The 24419-nt window shown below is 42.9% G+C and overlaps 1 protein-coding gene across 1 annotated transcript in view; it reads right to left on the bottom strand.

Annotated features, from left to right (window-relative positions):
• Positions 1-24206, bottom strand: part of TUSC3 (tumor suppressor candidate 3) — a 328869-nt gene extending 304663 nt beyond the window's left edge. Inside the window, exon 1 of the mRNA XM_044295877.1 lies at positions 24099-24206. Coding sequence (XP_044151812.1) covers positions 24099-24197 — 99 coding nt within the window. The 5' untranslated portion in view covers positions 24198-24206. The remainder of the gene's footprint in view (positions 1-24098) is intronic.
• Positions 24207-24419: the final 213 nt, after the last annotated feature.

Here is a 24419-nt window from a genome sequence, read left to right as displayed (position 1 = left end):
AAACACCTTAAAAACAAGGAAGTCGCTCAGGCTCCCCCTGCTACCTCTTCTGCTGCTGCCGCCTCGGCCTCTTCCTCCGCCTCTGGAGGAACGTTGGCACCTGCCGCCCAGCAAACAGGGGATGTACCACCAACACCACCACCACCTCCGTCACCAAGTGTCTCAACCATGTCACACGGCAGCGTTCAGCTCTCCATCTCACAAACATTTGAGAGAAAGCGTAAATTCCCACCTAGCCACCCTCGATCCCTGGCCCTGAATGCCAGCATTTCTAAACTACGGGCCTATGAAATGCTGTCATTTCGGCTGGTAGACACAGACAGCTTCAAACAGCTCATGTCGCTTGCTGTCCCACAGTATGTTGTTCCCAGCCGCCACTACTTCTCCAAGAGAGCCGTGCCTTCCCTGCACAACCAAGTATCCGATAAAATCAAGTGTGCACTGCGCAACGCCATCTGTAGCAAGGTTCACCTAACCACAGATACGTGGACCATTAAGCACGGCCAGGGACGCTATATCTCCCTAACTGCACACTGGGTAAATGTAGTGGCAGCTTGGCCCCAGGCAGAGAGCTGTTTGGCGCACATCCTTCCGCCGCCAAGGATCGCAGGGCAACATTCTTTGCCTCCTGTTGCCACCTCCTCCTTCTCGGCTTCCTCCTCCTCTTCTTCCACCTGCTCATCCAGTCAGCCACACACCTTCACCACCAACTTCAGCACAGCCCGGGGTAAACGTCAGCAGGCCATTCTGAAACTCATATGTTTGGGGGACAGGCCCCACACCGCACAGGAGTTGTGGCGGGGTATAGAACAACAGACCGACGAGTGGTTGCTGCCGGTGAGCCTCAAGCCCTGGTGGTGTGCGATAATGGGCGAAATCTCGTTGCAGCTCTGGGACTAGCCGGTTTGACGCACATCCCTTGCCTGGCGCATGTGCTGAATTTGGTGGTGCAGAAGTTCATTCACAACTACCCCGACATGTCAGAGCTGCTGCATAAAGTGCAGGGCCGTCTGTTCGCGCTTCCGGCGTTTACATCCTGCCGCTGCTCGCCTGTCTGCGCTACAGCGTAACTTCGGCCTTCCCGCTCACCGCCTCATATGCGACGTGCCCACCAGGTGGAACTCCACCTTGCACATGCTGGACAGACTGTGCGAGCAGCAGCAGGCCATAGTGGAGGCAGCCTTTAAGACTTTATCCAGTCTGGTTTGTAGAAAGTCCAATATCAAGGGCATGTCTGGAGAGTCAGAAGGATCCAATTTTAAATATATAGGATAGAAAAACCTTCCTTCCATGTTTTGAGATATGTGGCAGAAATAACTGGTTTCCTATCATGAAGTATGAAAACAACCACATCTGAAGAGGCTTTCTCCTCAAAAGGGCACATTCAATGTCTAGGCAGCTAGAAATAACGAGACATTGGCATGTGAAACTGGTCCCTGCAAAAGGAGATTGAGTGCCATGGGCAGAAACCAGTAGTTTCCCGCCAACATGTTGAGAAAGAGGAAACAAGGACCACTTGGACCAGTAGAGCGCTCTCAGGATGACTTTTGCTTTTGTTCCACTATTTTCATCAAGGTCCTCGGAACCGGAGAGTGGGAAAGCATATAAGTGACGACTTGGTCATTGGTCTAAGACAGCCATGCTCAACCTGTGGCCCTCTAGCTTTTGCAAAACTACAACTCCCATCATTCCCTGACAGCCTACAGCTATGTTCCTACAGAAGGGCATTGTGGGAGTTGTAGTTTAACAACAGTTGGGGGGCTGCAGGTTGAGCATCCCTGGTATAAGAGAACATCCACCTGAACAGACTGGTCCTTTACATCCAGGGAAGATTCTGATACATCCCATATGCTCAGAAGGGTAGTTTGGAGAATCCATGTATTAGCTTGGGCACCTCTGACTAATGGCGTATAATGTTTTTGAAAGATGCTACTAGATTCCTGGTAGTCTGCAGGAAGAAAATACATTTGGTGATAAGAGTCGAGGTTTACCAGCCATTTCAAGGTAGACAAAAAATGCAGAACTGTCTGAAGATGAGACTGTAACAGATGTTCTGAGTTGGCTGAGATGAGGATGTGTGCCATAATCTTGATGGATACCCTTGGGGCAGATAAAATTCTGAATGGGATAGCCATTAAACAGTTCTACAGTAGAAGATGGATGGTGGATTTGATAGTTAACATTTTGAATTTCATGTATTTGATAAAATTGTTCACGTTCTTTAAACCGAGTAGGAGTCTGAAGGATGCACTTGGCTTTTTCACTGGGTAGCAGAATTCTGATCTCTATGGAGGAATTGGCTGTTGGTAGGAAGCAACTGGAAATCTAGCCTGTAACCCTGTGTATAGCATACAGGAACCATGGAATGTTAAATATCTTTTCCGATGCTTGGTAATATAAAAAAAATAATTTATATATATATATATATATATATATATATATATATATATATATATATATATATAAAAAAAAAATTGGCTGACCCCAACTGAAAAACTGCCATCATTGGGAGTGACAATTGGTGTTGTCAGGATTGAAAACAAATACTTTCCCTTTACATTTATTGGGCTGGAAATTTTCTTCTCTGCTCAGGGCTTCTGTGCTTCTGGTTATGAAATGAACAGCTTTGATAGTAAAAATGTGCTTCTATTGGCAATCCTTTCTTCTTATCTGACGCTTTGTCAAGCATATCATCTAACACAGAACAGACAGTTTCCCTCACATAAAAATGTACACAACCTGTGGAACCAGCATCGTCCAAGCAAGATCAAAAGGCAGACAGCTCTAATAAGGAATTTGACAAGGACACATTAGAGGCACATAATCTTGCCAAATCCACAGAAGCATTAACCAGAAAATTAGAAGCCTGTTTAAGAATTGAAATAAAGACCAAGATCTTTCACCAGAGCACTTGAGGAAAGGTGAGTTTCCAACTGTACCAACCAGACCAGTCTGCACAGGTAGCAGCTATACCTGGCCTAAGCATGGGAGTAGAAGTCTTGCATGGTATTATAAGAAGTTCCTCATCCTGCTAGATGATACCATGTGACTCGGACGTCCCATGTTAATAGGGGACGTCTGGTCACAAGTTGCCTGTGATTAGGAGTCTTTTCTCATAACCATTGTATTCCAGACCTCTGCTTTGGACCTAGACGCTGACCCTTTGCCTGACAATTTGGACCCTGATGTGACATCCTGCTATTGACCCCTGGCAATTGTTTCTGGTTATTGATCTTTGACTCAATCCTGTCCATTTCTCCTGGCATTGATTTTGGCATGGTTTAGTTTGATTTGTGTATCCATATTTGGTTCCGTTTAGTCTCTCCTAATCCGGCACGTTAAGTCTGTTCTGCCTATTTTCCATTATTGGCCGTGCTGATCTGTCACTTGTTTACCATTTTGCTTCCATGGTACCCTTCCCGTATAGGCCCCAGCGCTTAAGATACTTTCACATGTCCGGTGTTAAACTCCAGCATAGCTGTTCCGTCAAAAAAGTGGAGGATCGGCTGGACAAAAACTGCAGGTTGCAGTGGTTTGTGTCCGGCCGGTTTTCTGCTCGTCTGCCAGAATGCATATGGATCTCCGCCGGACTATATTATACTTAAAGGGGTTGTCCAGGTTCAGAGCTGAACCTGGACATACCCTTATTTTCACCCAGGCAGCCCCCCTGAGGCTAGTATCGGAGCATCTCATGCTCCGATGCGCTCCCTTGCCCTGCGCTAAATCGCGCAGGGCACGTGCTCTTTTTTTTTTTTTTTTTTTTTTTTCATAACACACTGCCGGGCGGAAGTTTCCGCCCGGCAGTGTGTTTGGGGACATCACTGGCTCTGATGGGAGGGCTTTAGCGCTGCCCTAGCCGTTTTACTGGTTCAACTCTGAACCCGGACAACCCCTTTAAAGGGAACCTGTCATCAACTTTATGCTGCCCATATTAACGGCACCATAAAGTAGAGACAGGTGAGTTGATTTCAGCGGTAAGTAAGTGGTTGCTGAGAACCAAAATCACAATCATTGCAGACTGGGCTGGAAGAGAGTCCCAGACACCTGAGAAGAGTCATGGTTACTCATGTCCTGCTCTCCCTGCCCAACTGCTGATGATTAACAGGCTCTTTCTAGAAGAGAACTGCCAATGAAGAGCAGATAGGTGAGAGTGCGGGGGATTATGAATAACCATTTTTCAAGGCCTGTGCTGCAATGATTATGATGCTGGTTCTAAGCAACCTCTTACTTTTAGCTCATGAGTAACACAGTGCTGAAATAAGCATTTCTGTCACTATTTTATGCTGCTCTCAGTGAGGTCAGCATGAAGTTGATGACAGGTTCCCTTTAGTGGGCCTGGCAGACAATCCGTCTGCATTTGACAGAGCCAGATCTGGAGAACTCCGGCAAGCTGTTCTCTGCTGGAACAGCCTGCCAGAATTCAAACCGGATATGTGAAAGTAGCCTAAGATAGGAAAGGATGGTTGACCAGTTGTGGGTCGTCAGTTATGATGGGTCTTTCAGGTAGGTAGAGAGAGTTCAGAGAAGAGCTACTAAACTGGTACATGGATTGCAGGATAAAACTTACCAGGAAAGATTAAAGGACCTTAACATGTATAGCTTGGAAGAAAGACGAGACAGAGGGGATATGATAGAAACTTTTAAATACATAAAGGGAATCAACAAGGTAAAAGAGGAGAGAATATTTAAAATAAGAAAAACTGCTACAAGAGGACATAGTTTTAAATTAAAGGGGCAAAGGTTTAAAAGTAATATCAGGAAGTATTACTTTACTGAGAGAGTAGTGGATGCATGGAATAGCCTTCCTGCAGAAGTGGTAGCTGCAAATACAGTGAAGGAGTTTAAGCATGCATGGGATAGGCATAAGGCCATCCTTCATATAAGATAGGGCCAGGGGCTATCCATAGTACTTAGTATATTGGGCAGACTAGATGGGCCAAATGGTTCTTATCTGCCGACACATTCTATGAACATAGTACATAAGGCCGAAAAAAGACATTTGTCCATCCAGTTCGGCCCGTTATCCTGCAAGTTGATCCAGAGGAAGGCAAAAGAAAAAACTGTGAGGTAGAAACCAATTTTCCCCACTTAAGCGGAATACAAAATTCCTTCCCGACGCTAATCAGGCAATCAGAGTAACTCCCTAGATAAATGACCCCTCTCTAGTAGCTATAGCCTGTAATATTATTACACTCCAGAACTACATCCAGGCCCCTCTTGAATTCCTTTATTGTACTCACCATCACCACCTCCTCAGGCAGAGAGCTCCATAGTCTCACCGCTCTTACCGTAAAGAATTCTCTTCTATGTTTGCGTACAAACTTTCTTTTCTCCAGACGCAGAGGATGTCCCCTCGTCACAGTCCTGGGGATAAATAGATGATGGGATAGATCTCTGTACTGACCCCTAATATATTTATACATAGTAATTAGATCTCCTTATAGTCGACTTTTTTCTAAAGTGAATAACCCTAATTTTGATAATCTTTCAGGGTACTGTAGTTGCTCCATTCCAGTTATTACTTTAGCTGCCCTCTTCTGGACCCTCTCTAGATCTGGGCTCCTGTGAACAAAGCAGAACTGTACACAGTACTCCATGTGTGGTCTGACTAGCAATTTGTAAAGTGGTAGGACTATGTTCTAATCACGGGCATCTATGCCCCTTTTGATGCAACCCATTATCTTATTGGCCTTGGCAGCAGCTGCCTGACACTGGTTTTTGCAGCTTAGTTTGCTGTTTATAAAAATTTCTAGATCCTTTTCCATGTCAGTGTTACCGAGTGTTTTACCATTTAGTATGTACGGGTGACTTGCATTATTCCTTCCCATGTGCATAACCTTACATTTGTCAGTGTTAAACTTCATCTGCCACTTATCTGCCCAAACCTCCAATCTATCCAGATCCCTCTGTAGTAGTATACGGTCCTCTTCAGTGTTAATTACTTTACACAGTTTAGGGTCATCTGCGAAAATTAATATTTTACTATGCAAGCTTTCTACAAGATCATTAATAAATATATTGAAGAAAATAGGGCCCAATACTGACCCCTGAGGTACCCCACTAGTGACAGTGACCCAATCTGAGTGTATACCGTTAATAACCACCCTCTGTTTTCTATCACTCAGTCAGTTACTTACCCACTTACAGACATTTTCTCCCAGTCGAGCATTCTCATTTTATATACTAACCTTTTATGTGGTACAGTGTCAAATGCTTTGGAGAAGTCCAGATATACGACATCCATTGATTCGCCGTTGTCAAGTCTAGAACTTACCTCCTCATAGAAACTGATTAAATTAGTTTGGCATGACCGATCCCTCAAGAAGCCATGCTGATATGGCGTGATTTGCCTATTTACGTTGAGATGCTCTAAGATAGCATCTTTTAAAAAACCTTCAAACTGTTGTTAAACTTACCGGTCTATATTTTCCAGGCTCTGTTTTTGGACCCTTTTTGAATATTGACACCACATCTGCTATGTGCCAATCCTGTGGGACATTTCCTGTCAGTATAGAGTCCGCAAATATCAGAAATAAAGGTCTGGCTATGACATTACTTAATTCTCTTAGGATACGGGGGTGTACGCCATCCGGTCCTGACGATTTGTCTATTTTAATCTTTTTAAGTCGCTGATGTACTTCTTCCTGGGTCAGACAGGACACTTTGAATGAGGAATTAATTTTTACACTCTGCATGTCATCTGACAGTTTATTTTCCTCAGTGAATAGAGTGGAGAAAAAAAATATTTAACAGCTTTGCTTTCTCCTTGTCGATCTCTGCGCTTCCCCCCTTATTACTCTTTAACCCCTTAAGGACTCATCCCTATTTCACCTTAAGGACTTGGCTATTTTGGAAATCTGACCAGTGTCACTTTATGTGGTGATAACTTTAAAACGCTCTTATTTATCCAGGCCATTCTGAATTTTTTTTTTGTCACATATTGTACTTCATAACACTGGTAAAATGGAATCCAAATACATAGTAATACATCCAAAAATAGCTATTAGTTTACATTCCCCATATGTCTACTTTATGTTTGGATCATTTTGGAAGTGCCATTTTATTATTTGGGGACGTTACAAGGCTTAGAAGAAGTTTAGATGCAAATCTTGAAAATTTTCAGAAATTCCTAAAAACCCACTTTTTAGGGACCAGTTCAGGTCTGAAATCACTTTATGAGACTTACATAATAGAAACTACCCAAAAGTGACCCCATTCAAGAAACTACACCCCTCAAGGTATTCAAAACTGATTTTACAAACATTATTAACCCTTTAGGTGTTCCCCAAGAGTTGATGGCAAATGGAGATGAAATTTCAATTTTTTGCCAAATTTTCCATTTCAATCCGTTTTTTCCATTAACGAAGCAAGGGTTAACAGCCAAACAAAACTCTATATTTATCGCCCTGACTCTGCGGTTTACAGAAACACCCGATATGTGGTCGTACACCACTCTACGGCCCCTACGTCCGGGCGTAGAGGGAAAGGAATGCTGTGTGGTTTATTTACACCATGTCCCATTTGAAGTGCCCTGATGCAATCCTAGAGTAGAAACTCCAAAAACGTGACCCTATTTTGAAAACTACGTGATAAGGTGGCAGTTTTTTTGGTACATATGATTTTTGGTTGATCTATATTACACTTTTTGTGAAGCAAAGTAACAAAAAATAGAAATTCTGAAATTTCATCTCCATTTGCCATTGACTCTTGTGGAACACTTAAAGGGTTAACAAAGTTTGTAAAATCAGTTTTAAATACCTTGAGGGGTGTAGTTTCTTAAATGGGGTCACTTTCTGGAGTTTCTACTCTAAGGGTGCATCAGGGGGGCTTCAAATGGGACATGGTGTCAAAAAACAAGTCCAGCAAAAACTGCCTTCCAAAATCCATATGGCATTCCTGTCCTTCTACGCCCTGCTGTGTGCCCGTACAGAGGTTTACGACCACATATGGGGTGTTTCTGTAAACTAAAGAATCAGGGCAATAAATATTGAGTTTTGTTTGGCTGTTAACTCTTGCTTTGTTACAGGAAAAAATGGATTAAAATGGAAAATTTGCCCAAAAAATAAATACCTGTTTTGGCACCGTTTTTTTATTTATTATTTACAACGTTCATCTGACAGATTAGATCATGTACTATTTTTATAGAGCAGGTTGTTACGGACGCAGGGATACCTAATATGTTTACTTTTTAAAATTTACTTAAGTTTTACACAATATCATTTTTTAAACAAAAAAAAAATCATTTTAGTGTCTCCATAGTCTGAGAGCCATAGTTGTTTTTATTTTTTGGGCGATTGTCTTAGGTAGGGTCTCATTTTTTGCAGGATGAGATGACTGTTTTAATGGTATGATTTTGGGGTATATATGACTTTTTTGATCACTTTTATTACCTTATTTTGGAAGTAAGGTGACAAAATTATGGCTTTTTTTACACCATTTTTATTTATTTTTTTACGTTGTTCACCTGCGGGGTTAGATCATGTGATATTTTTATAGAGTAGGTTCTTACGGACACGGCAATACCTAATATGTGTACTTTTTTTATTTATTAAAGGTTTTACACAATAATATTTTTGAAACAAAAAAAATAATTTTAGTGTCTCCATAGTCTGAGAGCCATAGTTTTTTTTTTTTGGGGTCTTTGTCTCATGTAAGGGCTCATTTTTTGCGGGATGAGACGACGGTTTAAATGATACTTTTTTTGGCGTACATACGACTTTTTTGATCACTTTTATTACCTTTTTTTGGAAGTAAGGTGAGCAAAGTTTCAATTTCATCATAGTTTTTATTTTTTTATTTTTTATGGTGTTCACCGTGCGGGAAATGTAACATGACCGTTTTATAGATCGGGTCGTTACGGACACGGTAATATATAACATGTGTAGGGAATTTTTTATTTTATTTTTTAATCAGGGATAAATGTTTTTTTTTTGTTTTACTCTTTGGCAATTAATCTCTCGGTCTCTAGTTTGGCCGCTTTTATTAGTTTTTTACATGTTCTATTTTTTCCTTCTAGTTTTTCAGTGCTTCCTCGCTACCCTCTTGTTTTAGTGATTTAAATGCTTTCTTTTTGTCATTTATTGCTTTCTTTACAGTTCTATTTATCCACATTGGTTTCTTTTTGATCCTTAACATTTTATTCCCATATGGTATGTACCTCTCACAATGAGATTTTAGGATACTTTTAAAAGATATCCCATTTTGTGTCTGCATTTTTATTTTTGAGGACTTTGTCCCAGTTAGTTAGGCCTATGGCCTCTCTTAGTTGGCTAAATTTAGCTTTTTTTAAGTTTGGTATTTTCGTTCCTCCCTGTAGAAACGCTCTTTTAAATGATAATTGGAAGGTTATTACATTATGGTCACTATTTCCCAGGTGTCCCCCAACCTGCACGTCTGTTGTTCTGTCAGGCCTATTGGTTAATACTAAGTCCAGTATGGCCATCCCTCTAGTTGGGTCCTGAACCAGTTGGGAGAGGTAATTGTCTTTGGTTATTGCCAATAACCCGTTTCCTTTAAGAGATATACAAGTTTCAGTTTCCCAGTCTATATCTGGGTAGTTGAAGTCCCCCGTAATAACCACCTCATTATGATTTGCCGCCTCGTCTATCTTGTTTAGTAGTAGATTTTCAGTGGTATATTAGGCGATTTATAGTAAACTCCTTTTAGTAATTTATTATTGTTTTTAGCTCCATGTATCTCTACCCACAGTGACTCCACATGTTCATGTCCCTCACTTATATCTTCACGGAGTGTGGGCTTTAGACAGGACTTTACATAAAGGCAGACCCCTCCCCCTCTCCGGTTTTGACGATCCTTTCTAAATAGACTGTAACCTTGTGGTTGGGTGAGTACAGGACATCACTAGTACCTACTGTGACAATCACTTTTTCGATAGCATTAGGATGAAAACTTTCTCTACCACCAAATTTTTAAAATACACAAGCTTCTTCAATGAGTCCAGCAGCTCCAAGGCAAGGTCCATCATTTTAATAAAGCTTTTATAGCCGCCAATATTGTTACATCTCTTGTACCCTGTTAACTGATTTAAAATAAATTTTATGTCCCAAAAAGTGCTAAACGCAATTAGGAACTACATAAAAAACTTCAGTACGCTCAATAACATGCCATACATTGGAAACTGTCCTTCCATAAAAGTGGATCTGACAAAGAGGACTCAGCGGAAAGAACCGAAATAAACAATGGTCGATGCTAAAGTGTACATACAACTGGACAACCATGACAACTAGAAAAAAAAAAAAATCACATATTTTAGCTGAATTTACAATAGAAAAAAGGCTTACTGTACAAAGTAACTTTTTTATATCATGACGAATGGCATACAGTACATATAAAAAGTTAAACCCAATTTACAATAAGGTTATCCAATAATGCAGAAGTTACAGCAACACACATTAAATTCAGTGCGAATTCTATTTTTATTGGCTTCCAGGAAGTAGGACTATAAAATAGTTTTCAAGGTGCAATATTAAAGGTTGTTGTCGATGATTAAGCCTGAACGCTTCAGAAAGCTGGAGAAAGACTATTTCTTTTTATTGCATTTGACCTCACAATCAAGGGGGCATTACACAAGGTTTAAGTGGACTCCTCTTTTAAAAAATAAATAATCACATCTTTTGCCTGTATAAATATATACATCTTAAGGGTATATATTTTCTGGATTTCTGTAGACTGTATACTTATGTTTTGCAGAAACGTAGACTCAGGACTGTGAAATGAAAAGGAAAACCAGTAGATCATCATCTTTTCAGTTATTTAGCTGAATAATACATATAAAATAATAAAAAGCTTTATATTCCAAGTTATAAAACTTGCAGGAACGTTCAGTGATTGTAACCATGGCGGAGAGAGATAAAAATATATCCCAAGAAAAAATAATAAAAGGATTTTTTTTTTTGTGTGTGCGCGCGCTCCAGGGCTGTTCTTCCTATTTTAACTGGGAGCAGGGTGCAATCAGTGTCAATCATTTTGGGGCCTATGGGCAACCATTTTGCACACAGTACTTAAGACAGAAAAAAACACTTCCTGCTCACCCGCTTTTCTTCATGTATATTAAAGGGGTTGTGCAGCAAGTACACAGTGTTGACTTATAACTGGTTGGCCGATCAACTGTTTGAGCGCTACTTCCTCTTCAAGATTACACTGCACGTTATCACGGAAGTCTCGGCGGCGCACTGTTATTATAAGTGCTTGATTCATTCACTTGAATAAGACGTAGTTACACTATGCCGCTGCTGCAAGAGAGATAATGTGCAGTGGAATCTATAAAGAGGAAGCAGTGCTTGTACGAATGTCTTCAAACAGCTGATCGGTGGGGTTGCCGGGGGGTCGGACCCCCACCTATCAGATATTGATGACCTATCCTGAGGGTTGTTTAAAGGGGTTGTTCAGGTCCAGAGCTGAACCCAGACATACAGTCAGGTCCATAAATATTGGAACATCGACATAATAAAATTTTTGGCTCTATACACCACCACAATGGATTGGAAATGAAACAAACAAGATGTGCTTTAACTGCAGACTGTCGGCTTTAATTTGAGGGTATTTACAAATCAGGTGAACGGTTTAGGAATTACAACAGTTTGCATATGTGCCTCCCACTTGTTAAGGGACCAAACGTAATGGGACAGAAGAATAATCATAAACCAAACTTTCATTTTTTAATACTTGAAAATCCTTTGCAGTCAATTACAGCCTGAAGTCTGGAACGCATAGACATCACCAGACGCGGGGATTCATCCCTGGTGATGCTGTGCCAGGCCTCTACTGCAACTGTCTTCAGTTCCTGCTTGTTCTTGGGGCATTTTCCTTTCAGTTTTGCCTTCAGCAAATTAAATGCATGCTCAATCGGATTCAGGTCAGGTCATTGACTTGGCCATTGCATAACATTCCACTTCTTTCCCTCAAAGTGGAATGTAGTATGCTTTGGGTCATTGTCCATCTGCACTGTGAAGTGCCGTCCAATGAGTTCTGAAGCATTTGGCTGAATATGAGCAGATAATGTTGTCTGAAACACTTCAGAATTCATCCTGCTGCATTAAATACAAGAGAACCAGTTCCACTGGCAGCCATACATGCCCACGCCATGACACTACCACCACCATGCTTCACTGATGAGGTGGTATGCTTAGGATCATGAGCAGTTCCTTTCCTTCTCCAAACTCTTCTCTTTCCATCACTCTGGTACAAGTTGATCTTGGTCTAATCTGTCCATAGGATGTTATTCCAGAACTGTGAAGGCTTTTATAGATGTTGCTTGGCAAATTCTAATCTGGCCTTCCTGTTTGAGGCTCACCAATGGTTTACAGCTTGTGGTGAACCCTCTGTATTAACTCTGGTGAAGTCTTCTCTTGATTGTTGACTTTGACACACATACACCTACCTCTTGGAGAGTGTTATTGATCTGGCCAACTGTTGTGAAGACCGTTTTCTTCACTTAGGAAAGAATTCTTCGGTCATCCACCATAGTTGTTTTCCATGGTCTTCCGGGTCTTTTGGTGTTGCTGAGCTCACGGGTGCGTTTCTTCTTTGTAAGAATGTTCCAAACAGTTGCTATCTCTCTGATGGGTTGGTTGTTTTTTTTTCAGCCTAATGATGGCTTGCTTCACTGATAGTGACAGCTCTTTGGACCTCATCTTGAGAGTTGACAGCAACAGATTCCAAATGCAAATAGCACACTTGAAATGAAATCTGGACCTTTTATCTGCTCATTGTAATTGGGATAAATACCCTCAAATTAATGCTGAAAGTCTGCGGTTAAAGCACATCTTGTTTGTTTCATTTCAAATCCATTGTGGTGGTGTATAGAGCCAAAAATGTTAGAATTGTGTCGATGTCCCAATATTTATGGATCTGACTGTATGCTCGTTTTCACCCAGGCAGTCCCCCTGATATGAGCATCGGAGGATTTCATGCTTCAATGTTCTCCTTTGCCCTGTGCTGAATCGCACAGAGCAAAGACTTTTTTTGGAGATGCAGTAACGTACCGGGCTCTTCATGGGTAAAGCTAGGCGGGGGCTTCCACCTAGCAGTTAGCCTGGTGACGTCACCGGCACTAATAAGCGGGCTTTAGCCCTGCCCTAGCCTGTAAAATCCGCCTATCAGAGAAAGTGACGTCAGTGGCAAAACTTCTAGGCGGAAGCCTCCAGCTAGCAGTGTAAAAAAATATATAAAACAAAAAAGCCCTTACCCAGCGTCATCCAGCACAGGGCAATGGAGAGCATCAGAGCATGAAATGCACAGATGCTCATATCAGGGGAGCTGCCTGGGCTAAAATGGGGATAAGTCAAGGTCAGCTCTAAAGCTAGACAACCCCTTTAGGCAAATATTACTAAATAAGGCAAGGCACTCTAACACTGAGATAGAAAAGTCCACATAACACCCCACATGATCTTCTGAACTACCAACCCAAACATAGCTTCTTAAACTTTCCACTTGATTTGAATTCCATTAATTTGTAAGAGCAATTACAAAGGATTAAAAAGAGCTGTGCCTAATACACATCCCTGTTATACCCCACCTTAAACTACAGACCATTCTGGGTGAGTAACATTTACAGGGGGTTCAGACCTGAGCGTTCTGAAACTAGCGCTCTGTATGCGCGATTGTACGGGCGTTTACAACCGCGCATACAGAGACAGGCGTGCACACATTGTCGGGCGTTCCCGAATATCTATGTGTGGGAACGCGCGACAAACGCCCAAAAAAAAGCTCAAGAACTTGTTTGAGCGTCGGGCGTTTTACAGCGCGATCGTACGCGCTGTAAAACGCCCAGGTGAGAACCATTCCCATAGGGAATCATTGGTTTCTCCGTGTTGAGCGTTTTACAGTGCGTAGGAACGCGCTGTAAAACGCTCAGGTCTGAACCCAGGGTTAGAGTTATTCCTTGCAGAAGAACAGTCCACCAGAGTTCACCGTATCTGGCATACAATGCCGTGAACCGCTGGATCCCTATTGAGTATAATAGGATTCGATGGGGATCCATGCACTAATGCCAGATCCCATTAAAGTCAATAGGGATTTGGCGATTCACGGCAGCCTGCTAGGTGTAAATCTAGCGCAACACTGGTTTTAGTAAATATGCAGCTATGATTGCTGTGGATCTGACCTCTGGGACACTCACCGCTCCATGCGCAGCTTTTGGCCGGGAACAAAGCAACTGAAAAAGCTACAGGACAAAACTAGGATGACTAGGCATGGTAGTTATGTATTATTTCCTGCAATATCATTTTTCCATGTATGCTTTACAAAAATGTCAAGTATTTTGAACAAAACACAGGACAGCCATATCAATAGGTCAATAGTTACCCGGTTCCTACCCCTTTATCGACCACCGATCAACTTTAATAGACATGAATGCTGCCGGGCCAAGTGCCGTATCAATATTGAATCTGCTCCTGTTATGTTAATATAACATTAAACAAACAACTTTAATTACATTCCTCCTACACGATATGTATCAGTGGTAATTATTTAATCAGCACAGATGAACAGTATGTGCAAGACACGCCACATAACGATAAAAACGATATAAACTGTCTTAACTGGGGGGGGGGGGGGGGGTGTATTAATAGGGAGAAAAAAAAGGGAAAAATATATGTCAGAATTGCCGGTGGTGAAGGTACATTATACTAGGGTTGTTGCAGGTATCGAGATTTCGATACCCAATCGATACTTTTGTCTCGGTATCGTATCAATTTCCATTTTTTCGTTACTGGGCTGTGCTGGTGCGCAATTTAGTATCACAGAACATGAGTACGCTGCTGTCAGCGCACCATGTTCTCTCAGCAGCACAGGGGAGAAGGAAGCAGTCTCTCCTTCCCCCCTGTGCCGCCCTTAATTCCACATTTTTGTTTCCTTTACTGCCTATTTTTACCTGTGCTTAAAATAGGGTTGCTATGCATGGTCCGTCTATCTGTTGAAGGACGGAGGACACAGCGTGCATGGTCACATTACAGCCAGGGACTGTAAGTAAATGATTAGAGCCAGGTCCTCCCCAGCAGCTGATAACAGTGCCTGGGCTGTGTGCACTTCTCCCTGTCCCTGCGCTCCCTCACTCAGCAGACTGGGACAATGCAGAGCCGAAGCAGCGCAGACCAGGGAAGGGAGATCTGCCGTCTGCTCAGTGTATAAATGAAAGCAACATGTGGTAAGAGGACCCCTTTGTGCTGCAGGAGATTAACGCTTTAGTGGGGGGGGGGGGGCTTTGGTTACTGACACTTTTTGGGGGCTATTGTTACTGGCTAGTGAGGGCAGGCGGGATTAGCCTCAGGGTGAGGGCAGTGGCGGCCATCTTAACTGAATAGTGAATTGCAGTTTTAGGCTACATTCACACGTCAGTATTTTTCTATAGCCCGAATTTCGGTCCGTTTTTTGCGGATCCGTTGTTCCTGAAAATGTTTCCGTATGTCATCCGTTTTTTGCGGATCCGCAAAAAACTGAAACATGTATAAATTTCACAAAGCAAATAAAGTTGTTTGGATTTCTTTGAAAAAAAATTGAAAAAGAAAAGTGAATAAGTGATTTCTGTGGGCAGGATTTAATTTCCAGGAACGGATTCCGCATAAAACGGATGACATACGTAATGACATACGAATGTCATCAGTTTTTTGCGGAACCATTGACTTTGTATTGTACCAGGATCCGATTTTTGCAGAAAAGAATAGGACAAGTTTTATATTTAATCGGACATGTGGAACGGAACAACGGAAACGGACAGCACACATTGTGTTGTCCGATTTTTTCCAGGACCCATTGAAAATGAATGGGTCCAGATCTGGTCCAGATCTGTTCCGCAAAAAACGGAACAGATCAGGAAAGAAAAAACGCACGTGTGAATGGACCCTTATGCAGACTGGTTGCTAAGGGCTGAATGTTGTTAAATATGGGGTAAGTCAGTCTAATAGTAACTGATTCTGGAATATCATGTTATTAGTAACTACATGTATGAAAATTGAAATTAGGGTCTAAATGTGAGAGTTAACCTTTAACAAAGTCCGAACCCATGAAAGCTCGTCTTTAACTTTTAATACAGGAGGCAGGTGCCGGCAGCAGAATCACATAACCGGCACCCTGCCTCTGACAGGGAGCTGCGATCAGCGGCAGTTAGCGCCTCAGGTGTGGCACCTGAGGGGTTAACTGCCGCTCCTCTGCTGCCAACACCCCTCCCTCCTGTATTAAAGGTTAATTATCATTGGCGGCGCAGTGCCCCCCTCAACCCCCCCAGTATTAAAATCATGGGGGGCAGTGGCCACAGGGTCCTCTCCCCTTCTTATTGGTGGCAGTGGCAGCTTCTGATCGGAACCCCAGCAGTGTAATCCGAACGGTTACCATGGCAGCCAGGACGCTACTGAAGCCCTGGCTGCCATGGTCAGCTCCCTGCTGCTGTGTGTAGTATGCACAGGGCAGCAGGGAGAGTGTGAAGTCCTATTCACCCTAATTCAATCTATCAGGGTGAATAGGACAAGGTTCTAGCCCCTAAGGGGGGAAATAGTTATTAAAGTAAAAAAAAATATAATATAAAAAAAAAAAAAAAAAAACACACACACACACACACACACACACCAAAGTATTAATCACCCCCTTTCCCAATTTTACATATAAAATATATAAACAATAAATAAACATATCGCCACGTCCAAAAAGTCCAAACTATTAAAATATTCATTTTTTATTTTTTTTTATCTACGTGGTGAACGCCGGCAAAGAAAAAAAATAAATATAATGTATGAAAAAATTGCGCGATTCGACATTTTTTAAAATGCAGAATGCACGTGGCTTTTTGGGCTTTTTATTTTTTTCACGTGGTATCGAATCAAAAATTTTGTATCGCAGCAACCCTACATTGTACTACAGCCATTTACGTGGTGTAGAAAAAGAAAATATACATACGTCCCATCACCCGTCGTCAGCTGACCTCATTCTTGGAGCACATACTGTTGCTGAACCGACCAACTGCAGCAACCCCAGATCATAGCACTGCCCCCACAGGAGTGTACAGTAGGCACTAGGCATGATGGGTGCATCACTTCATCTGCCTCTTTTCTTACTCTGCTGCGCCCATCACTCTGGAACAGGGTAAATCTGGACTCATTATACCACATGACCTTCTTCCATTGCTCCAGAGTCCAATCTTTATGCTCCCTAGCAAATTGAAGCCTTTTTTTTCCGGTTTGCCTCACTGATTAGTCGTTTTCTTACAGCTACACAGCTGTTCAGTCCCAATCCCTTGAGTTCCCTTCACATTGTGGGTGTGGAAATGCTCTTACTTTCACAGTTCTACTGTTGTTTTTCTTTGATTTGATTTCACCAAACGTTGTGATCGCCGATCATTCAGGATTTTTTTCCCGCCACATTTCTTCCTCGAATACGATGGGTGCCCACTATCCTTCCAGTTTTTAATAATGCGTTGGACAGTTCTTAACCCAATTTTAGTTGTTTCTGCAATCTAGAATGGGGGCCCATGTTCCCCACTTGAACGGAGCAGCAGACACACATGCAAGCACTCGGCTATCTCAGGTAGCCACCACAGAGCTGAATGGAGCATCAGCACGACTGCACGGACCCCTTTTTTAGTTATCAACGAAGGCCCAAGCAGTTGGACCCCTGCAGATCAGGCTCTTTACTGCAGATAAGTTGTTTTAATGGGACAATCCCTTTAACCCTTTCGGGGGGAGGGGGCTTGGACATTTTGCACTTCTGGTAGCCAGGACAATTTTTGCTGTTTTGTATTAATAAAACCAAAATTATAAAAAAAAAAAAAAAAAATCATACTAAACCTCCATACCCAGTAGACACCTGGCACATTGTCAAAATGCAACTCAGCACTTTATACATCCCGGCATCTCCATACAACTTTGCGTCGAAGTGCAATTAGTTTAAAAATAATTAGCAAAAAGTTATATGCACCACGCCTCCTAAAAATAACATTTCAACATAAGTAGAATTCATACATACAAGTTAGATCTAAAGTTACAAGCACATATCTTCATAAAATCACCAGAAATAGAAGAACAAAAATCTGGATTTTTTTTTAAAAAGTAACAACCTATAAAATACAAGGATTATAGTCCTCGAAAAGTAAGCCTATACTGTATATTTCCTGAAAGCAGACCACCTGATCTTTGCACTGGTCTTGACAGTCTGTTGACAACATTTTCATGTAACTTTATGACAAACAGGAATTATTTGAAAAAAAAAAAAAAAAACACAACCCGGGAGACCTTTACACATAAAAACTATGTAAATATTGTATTATTACAACGTAATATATTAAAAACAATGTGCTATATTAAAGGGGGTTGTCTACTTTTTTATATTGATGACCTATCTTCGGCATAGGTCATCTATATCAGATCGGCGATGGTCCGACACCTAACACCCCTACCGATCAGCTGTTTAAAGAGAAAGCAGTGCTTGTACAAGAGCAGACTTCGCTCCATTGTTTACCTGCTCGCCGTCAACAACCCCTTTAGGCTGAGTTCACACCTGAGCGTTTGTGATGAAGCACTCTGTATGCGCGATTGTACCGGCGTTTACAATCGCGCATACAGAGACAAGCGAACGCCCATTGTCGCGCGTTTCCGAAAGTCTATGTACGGGAACGCGCGACAAAACGCCCCAAAGAAGCTCAATAACTTTTTGGAGCGTCGAGCGTTTTACAACGCGATCCATTCCCATAGGGAAGTATTGGTTTCTCCTTGTTGAGCGTTTTACAGCGCGTAGGAACGCGCTGTAAAACGCTCAGGTGTGAACCCAGGGTTAAGGTGTGCAGATCTCATATACCACATGCATAGACATCAACAAAAGAGTGGGTGCGCTTAAAAACATTGAAGAGACCATGTAGTATTTGGCGATGGGGTAGCAAGTAGCATGCTGTGACGGGGACGAGCCTTCCTAGCATCACCCGCGATACTAGGAAGGCTCATCCCTCTCACAGCCTGCCCTCCTTCTCCCGTATGTTTTGATCCGCGCAACAGGGAGATGCAGCGGCAGCCGTGCGGGCATCAGAAGCGACGGTGATGCCAGGGAGCAAGGTAAGTACAACCTGTGTCAGGGGCCCGGCCATTAGATGGGGCATTATAGGGGTTGGATAACCCTTTAACCAAGGCCGCTTTTAGGCAAAAGTATAATATGGCTGCTTTACTACTCCTGTATTACAGACACACATCAGAGAATAAGTTAGCGCGCCATACCTCAGGTTCTGATGAACCACAGGAGGTCCAGGTGTTGGATTCATAGTATGGGCACCTCTGTATTATACGCATCTGAAAATTGTCTGAATATTGTTAAAAAAAAAACACACTACAAGAAAATTATTATTTATGGCAACAATGAGTGAAAATGCCTTTTCTGACTGATGAAACTCTTTTCCATGTGTCATAAATATCAGATTCCTCTGTCGTCAGTGCAGCGGGTAACGTGGTGTATCACTATAGAAGTGGTCTGTATATTTTACTCTAAGGATCGGGCCTGGATAGGATGGGGACAGTATAAAATGTAAACCTTATTGATGTTGTGTTTGATGTGACTTATTTGGCGCGGTGATCCGGACGCCAGTAAATGTCTGGGTCATGGCATCAAGCAGCCTAATTAGGCACAGGAGGGTGATTAGATGAACCATCACTCATCTTCTCACTCATATGTGACAAGCAGAGAGCAAGTATGCTGACTGATGGTGGAAGGGGGATTGTTATCCTCCCCCTGGGGACAGAGGACACTGAGGGGAATTTATCACGTCCTGCACGTCAGAATTCTGGCTTCGAAAAGTTGCAAAATAGGGGCCTTGCAAAAAAAATACAAAATTATTTTGAATCTTTCTGCATTTTTACCCAACCTGCTCCAGTTTTGAAAAATAGGTGGAAATGTGGGCATTGTTAGCTAAGTTATTACGTTTCACAACAGATTTATTACTGAGACTTTTTCTAAAGTGACACAAAAGTCGCAAACTCACTCCAGTAAAAGGGTGGAGAAAGAAAACTAGAGTAGCATTTCTAGAGAGACGCGCACCAGGTTTAACAACTTGCGACATTTGATAAATTTGGTGCAAATGACTAACACAGACTGCAAAAATTACTGCAAACAGTGCTCCAGACTAAAAAAAATAACCAGGAGCCATTGGCTCCTAAACTAAAAAAATTTAGGAGCCAAATGACATTTTTTAGTAGTCAAATTTAAAATGCATATTATAAAAAAAAAAAAAAGGACTTGACGGAGAAGATGAGACGCAGGTCACGGTAGTGAGCCAGCCCTACAAATAAGATAATACAGCACCACATACCTCTCACAGCCAGTGACATCTTTTGGGGGACAAGGTGACAAAAAATGGCAAATTGCTTGGTTTAGATTTTTTTTTCTGTTACGGCCTTCACCAGAGCGGAAATATTTTTTAATGTTTTAATAGCTCACACTTTTTCGGATGTGGCGATATGTAATATATATATTTTTTATTGCTTTTAAATTTTATATGTAAAATTGGGAAAGGGGGTCGATTTAAACTTTTAGTATATTGGTCTTTTTTTTAACTTTTTATTTAATAACCCTTAGGGGCTATAACCTGGATCTTTTCATCCCTTGTCCTATTCACCCCGATAGAGCTGTATTAGGGTGACTAGGACGGCACACTCTCCCTGCTGCCCTGTGCATAGTGCACACAGCAGCAGGGAGATTACCATGGCAGCCAGGGCTTCAGTAGCATCCTGGCTGCCATGGTAACCAATCGGATCCCCAGCAGTGTAATCTGCCACTGCCACCAATGGAGAGGTGGGGACCCTGTGGCCACCATATAACAATGGCCTGTGCCCACTGCGCCACCAATGATACTAATAATTGGGGGGGGGGGGCAGGAGGGCTTTGGGAGGGTGCACTGCACCACCAATTATACTAATACTAAGGGAGGGGCGCACTGCGCAACCAATGAATGTAATTAAAGAGGACCTTTCATGGTTCCAAAGAATATTAACTAAGCAGCAGGCTACATAGAGCTGCGCCCAGGGATCTAAGTGCACTTACTATTATTCCTGGGCGCCGGGAGGAGGAGACCCCAGTGTGTCCCCTCCCTGACAGCAGTGCTGTCCAATCACAGCACAGAGATCAGAGCCAGGGAGAAAAAAAAAACTCCCTCACTCTGAGCTCTGATTGGACAGCGCTGCTGTCCAGGAGAAGAAGAGACACTGGCGTCTCCTCCTCCTTGCTCTAAATGTTGAAAATACCTGCTCCTCTACTATTTCGCCCTTAAAAAATTAATTTAAAAAAAAATAAAAAAATCGGGTCAGGAATCAAAGTTACATGTTTATACAGCCCTGGGCCTCTTTCTAGCTGTAACTCCCAATGTTTTGGGGCTAGAGCTTATATTGTAAGGTTTAAAACAAGTCACGGCTGGTATCTCTAGCTGCTATACAGCCTGAGAACCAGCCATCATTAGCAAGGACGTTATGAGAAGTCTTTGGCAGGCGCCCAGTGCCCTCTCCAGGCCTGACGGGGGCAGGCATTATGATGTTTTCACTATGGCCCTGTCAATCAAAGTGCAGAGGGCACGGCAGAGAGAGCTGAACCTCTGGGTGTAATGGCAATGCCCCCCTTGCTCCTAGAGGCTCATTTGCACATATGAAAACATAGGGGGACATTTATCAAACAGGTGTAAAGTAGAACTGGCTTAGTTGCCCCTCGCAACCAATCAGATTCCAGCTTTCATTTTGGACAGCTCCTTCGGAAAATGAAAGGAGGAATCTGATTGGTTGCTAAGGACAACACAAGACATACACAGAGCATTTTGTGTTTTGAAAAATAAGAAATGCCAAACTACACACCAAAAGTGAAGAAAAATCTGGGAAAACACACACACAAAAAAAAAAAAAGTATAAAAATAAAAAACGTACACAGCTGTCCACCGAAAGCCCAGAACCATGTTAGAAACAGTAATAAACATCCCAGACACAGTGCTTAGAGTTTTCTTAGACTTGCACTGTCCTACTCTGCCAGATGTACAACATGGACCAGAAAAGCAAAGACCGAAATCCCAACTAACGCTACTGCAAGGCTAATGATTTATTTTGGCTGCCCCCACACAAAACTTGCCCCAAGCCATCGTACTGGTTGGTGCAGACTCCCGAATATGAAGGACACCTGACAGTTCTACCTGCAGCTTGGTCACGAAGGACATGCAATATTTCAGTTGTTACATCCAGCATTTTCATAGTATGGTCTGATTTCTACAGGGGATTTTGAAGAAATAATTGTAAAATGGCTCCAGCTCAAGGTTTCACTTACATCCATTAGCTTGGTTATAATGTGATGAACCCTCAGATGACGCATACTAAGTATAAATATTAATTCTCCTGACTGATAGAGAATCTGTAAATTATTCCATATTGTTGTCTCCAGTTGAACAAAGCTTTATGGTCCATGTCCATGCAGGCACCAAAGACTTAGATGTCACAACCTCTAACGGCACACTCCTAATAATTAAAGAGTTGCAGGAAGCTTCAACTTGACTTTCAATGGCTTTTGTTGTGTTAAAGGGGTTTTCCACGACTTAGATGTCGGAACAGCCGGCCGGATCCACAAACGGAGATGTGAACGAGGCCTAACCTGTCCTGCTGTAAGTTAGGACGGGTTTGCTGTGAGGTAATAAGGCTTTGGCCATTTTAATTCCCCCTAAACAAAAGGACTTCTTATGAATAATAAATGCTATATAAAAGAGTATGGTTATATTAGTATTATTTAGGCATTTTCAGTAATTTTATTTTATTCCTTCCTGGAGAATCCCTTTAAAAATGGATAACCTAGCCCCACTCTGATCGTAGGGGTCCAACTCTGGCAACTCCTCCGATCAGCTGTTGGAAAAGCCTAGGTGCTCTAGTGCGTGCCACAGCCTCTTCTTCCACCAGTGACGTCACCTCCATTGGTCACACAGCTATTGCTCAGCTCAGTCCCATTCGAGTGAATGGATTGAGCTGGAATACCAAGCACAGCCGCTATCCAAAGTATGCCGCTAAGGGTGGTACAAGAGCGGCCATGCTCATTCTTCAACCAGATGACTGGTGGGGGATCCGGGTGTCGGACTTCCACAATCAGATATTGATGACCTATCCTAAGGACCAGTCATCAATATTTCAAGGGATTCTCCAGGCTCCTGACGTTGATGACCTACCGTCATGATAGGTCACTAATATCTAATCGGTAATGGTCTGACACCAATGATCAGCGGTTTCCTGCAGCTGGAACCAGCACTTTGAATGAAGCAGGATCTCTGTTCAAGATGGTGGCCATGCTGGGTCACTTCAGCTAAGCACCCACTGAAGCATGGCCAGTACACTTGAACGGAGATGTGCTTCCTGTGCCATTCAAAGTGATGGAGGCTGCAAGGAACTGCTGATCGGTGGGGGCGCGGGGTGTCAGACCCTCACCTACTGGGATATTATTGACCTATCCCAAGGGTACGATATCATTATCAGGAATCAGGAGCCTGGAAAATCCCTTCAAATCCTGGGAACCTCCTTTAAAAAACAAATGTCACCTCCATCTTTTATTTACATGACTATTATAGGTAAGTATTGTGGAGGATGACAATCACACGCTGCACCCATCAGGCCTCCATCTTCTGGGTGCACCCTGGATTGTCATCCTTTATACGCAGCTCTGAACTCTCTCCGGCTGCCCTTCCCTTAGGGTATGACCACGCTGTCAGTTGCGACAGAGGTGCTGGGGTCCGAGTACCGGGCCGCGTGGTCGCACCTTTACTTTCGTAAACCAAGCACACAGAGAATGTGGCCTCAACGGTCACAAGGACAAGATCTGCGTGGCTGAGCCTCAGCAGGAATGCGCCATTCTAGTACAGGCGACCAATGAGGACTGAGAGTGGGAATGGCGTGGCATCACTGCGGTCCAGTGGGGGGTGGGGGGGGGCAACAGCAAAGGAATTATGGGGTCTATAAGGTGAGGGTCTCATTTATTTTTTTACACCCCCTACCTATCTACGGGCATCCATATCCCACCCAGTAAGGACGTCATCCATCCTCACTACAGAAGATGAGATGCAGTGTGAACACGTCCAGCAGCTCGCCCAGCACACACACTAATACCTCCTTCTTCTTCTGTCCTCCCCCGATCTGCAGGCACAGGGTCAGGATGAGCAGATGCTGCAGAGCTGCTCTCATGCTGCACGCCATGACTGTGGACATCAGCTTCCCCATCAGCACCTGCTCTGCTGTCATCAGCGGCTCTCACTGGCTGAGCTGTCAGCCAATCAGCGCCCGCGGAGGACGCAGAGCATCACGGCTAATGTAGTTCTCTCAGCTAATCCCGGACTACAGCGCAGGAAGCCACGTGCACGGCTCCTCAGCGTCAGTGACGTGCTCTGTGTTCACTGCATAGGTTGTCAGTTGTCACCTATTATCTGTGTA

This window comes from Bufo gargarizans, chromosome 1 (genome assembly GCF_014858855.1).
Source record: "Bufo gargarizans isolate SCDJY-AF-19 chromosome 1, ASM1485885v1, whole genome shotgun sequence".
In the NCBI taxonomy this organism is placed as follows: domain Eukaryota; kingdom Metazoa; phylum Chordata; class Amphibia; order Anura; family Bufonidae; genus Bufo; species Bufo gargarizans.
Note: the sequence above shows the minus strand (reverse complement) of the source record. Positions and strands in the feature narration are given on the sequence as shown.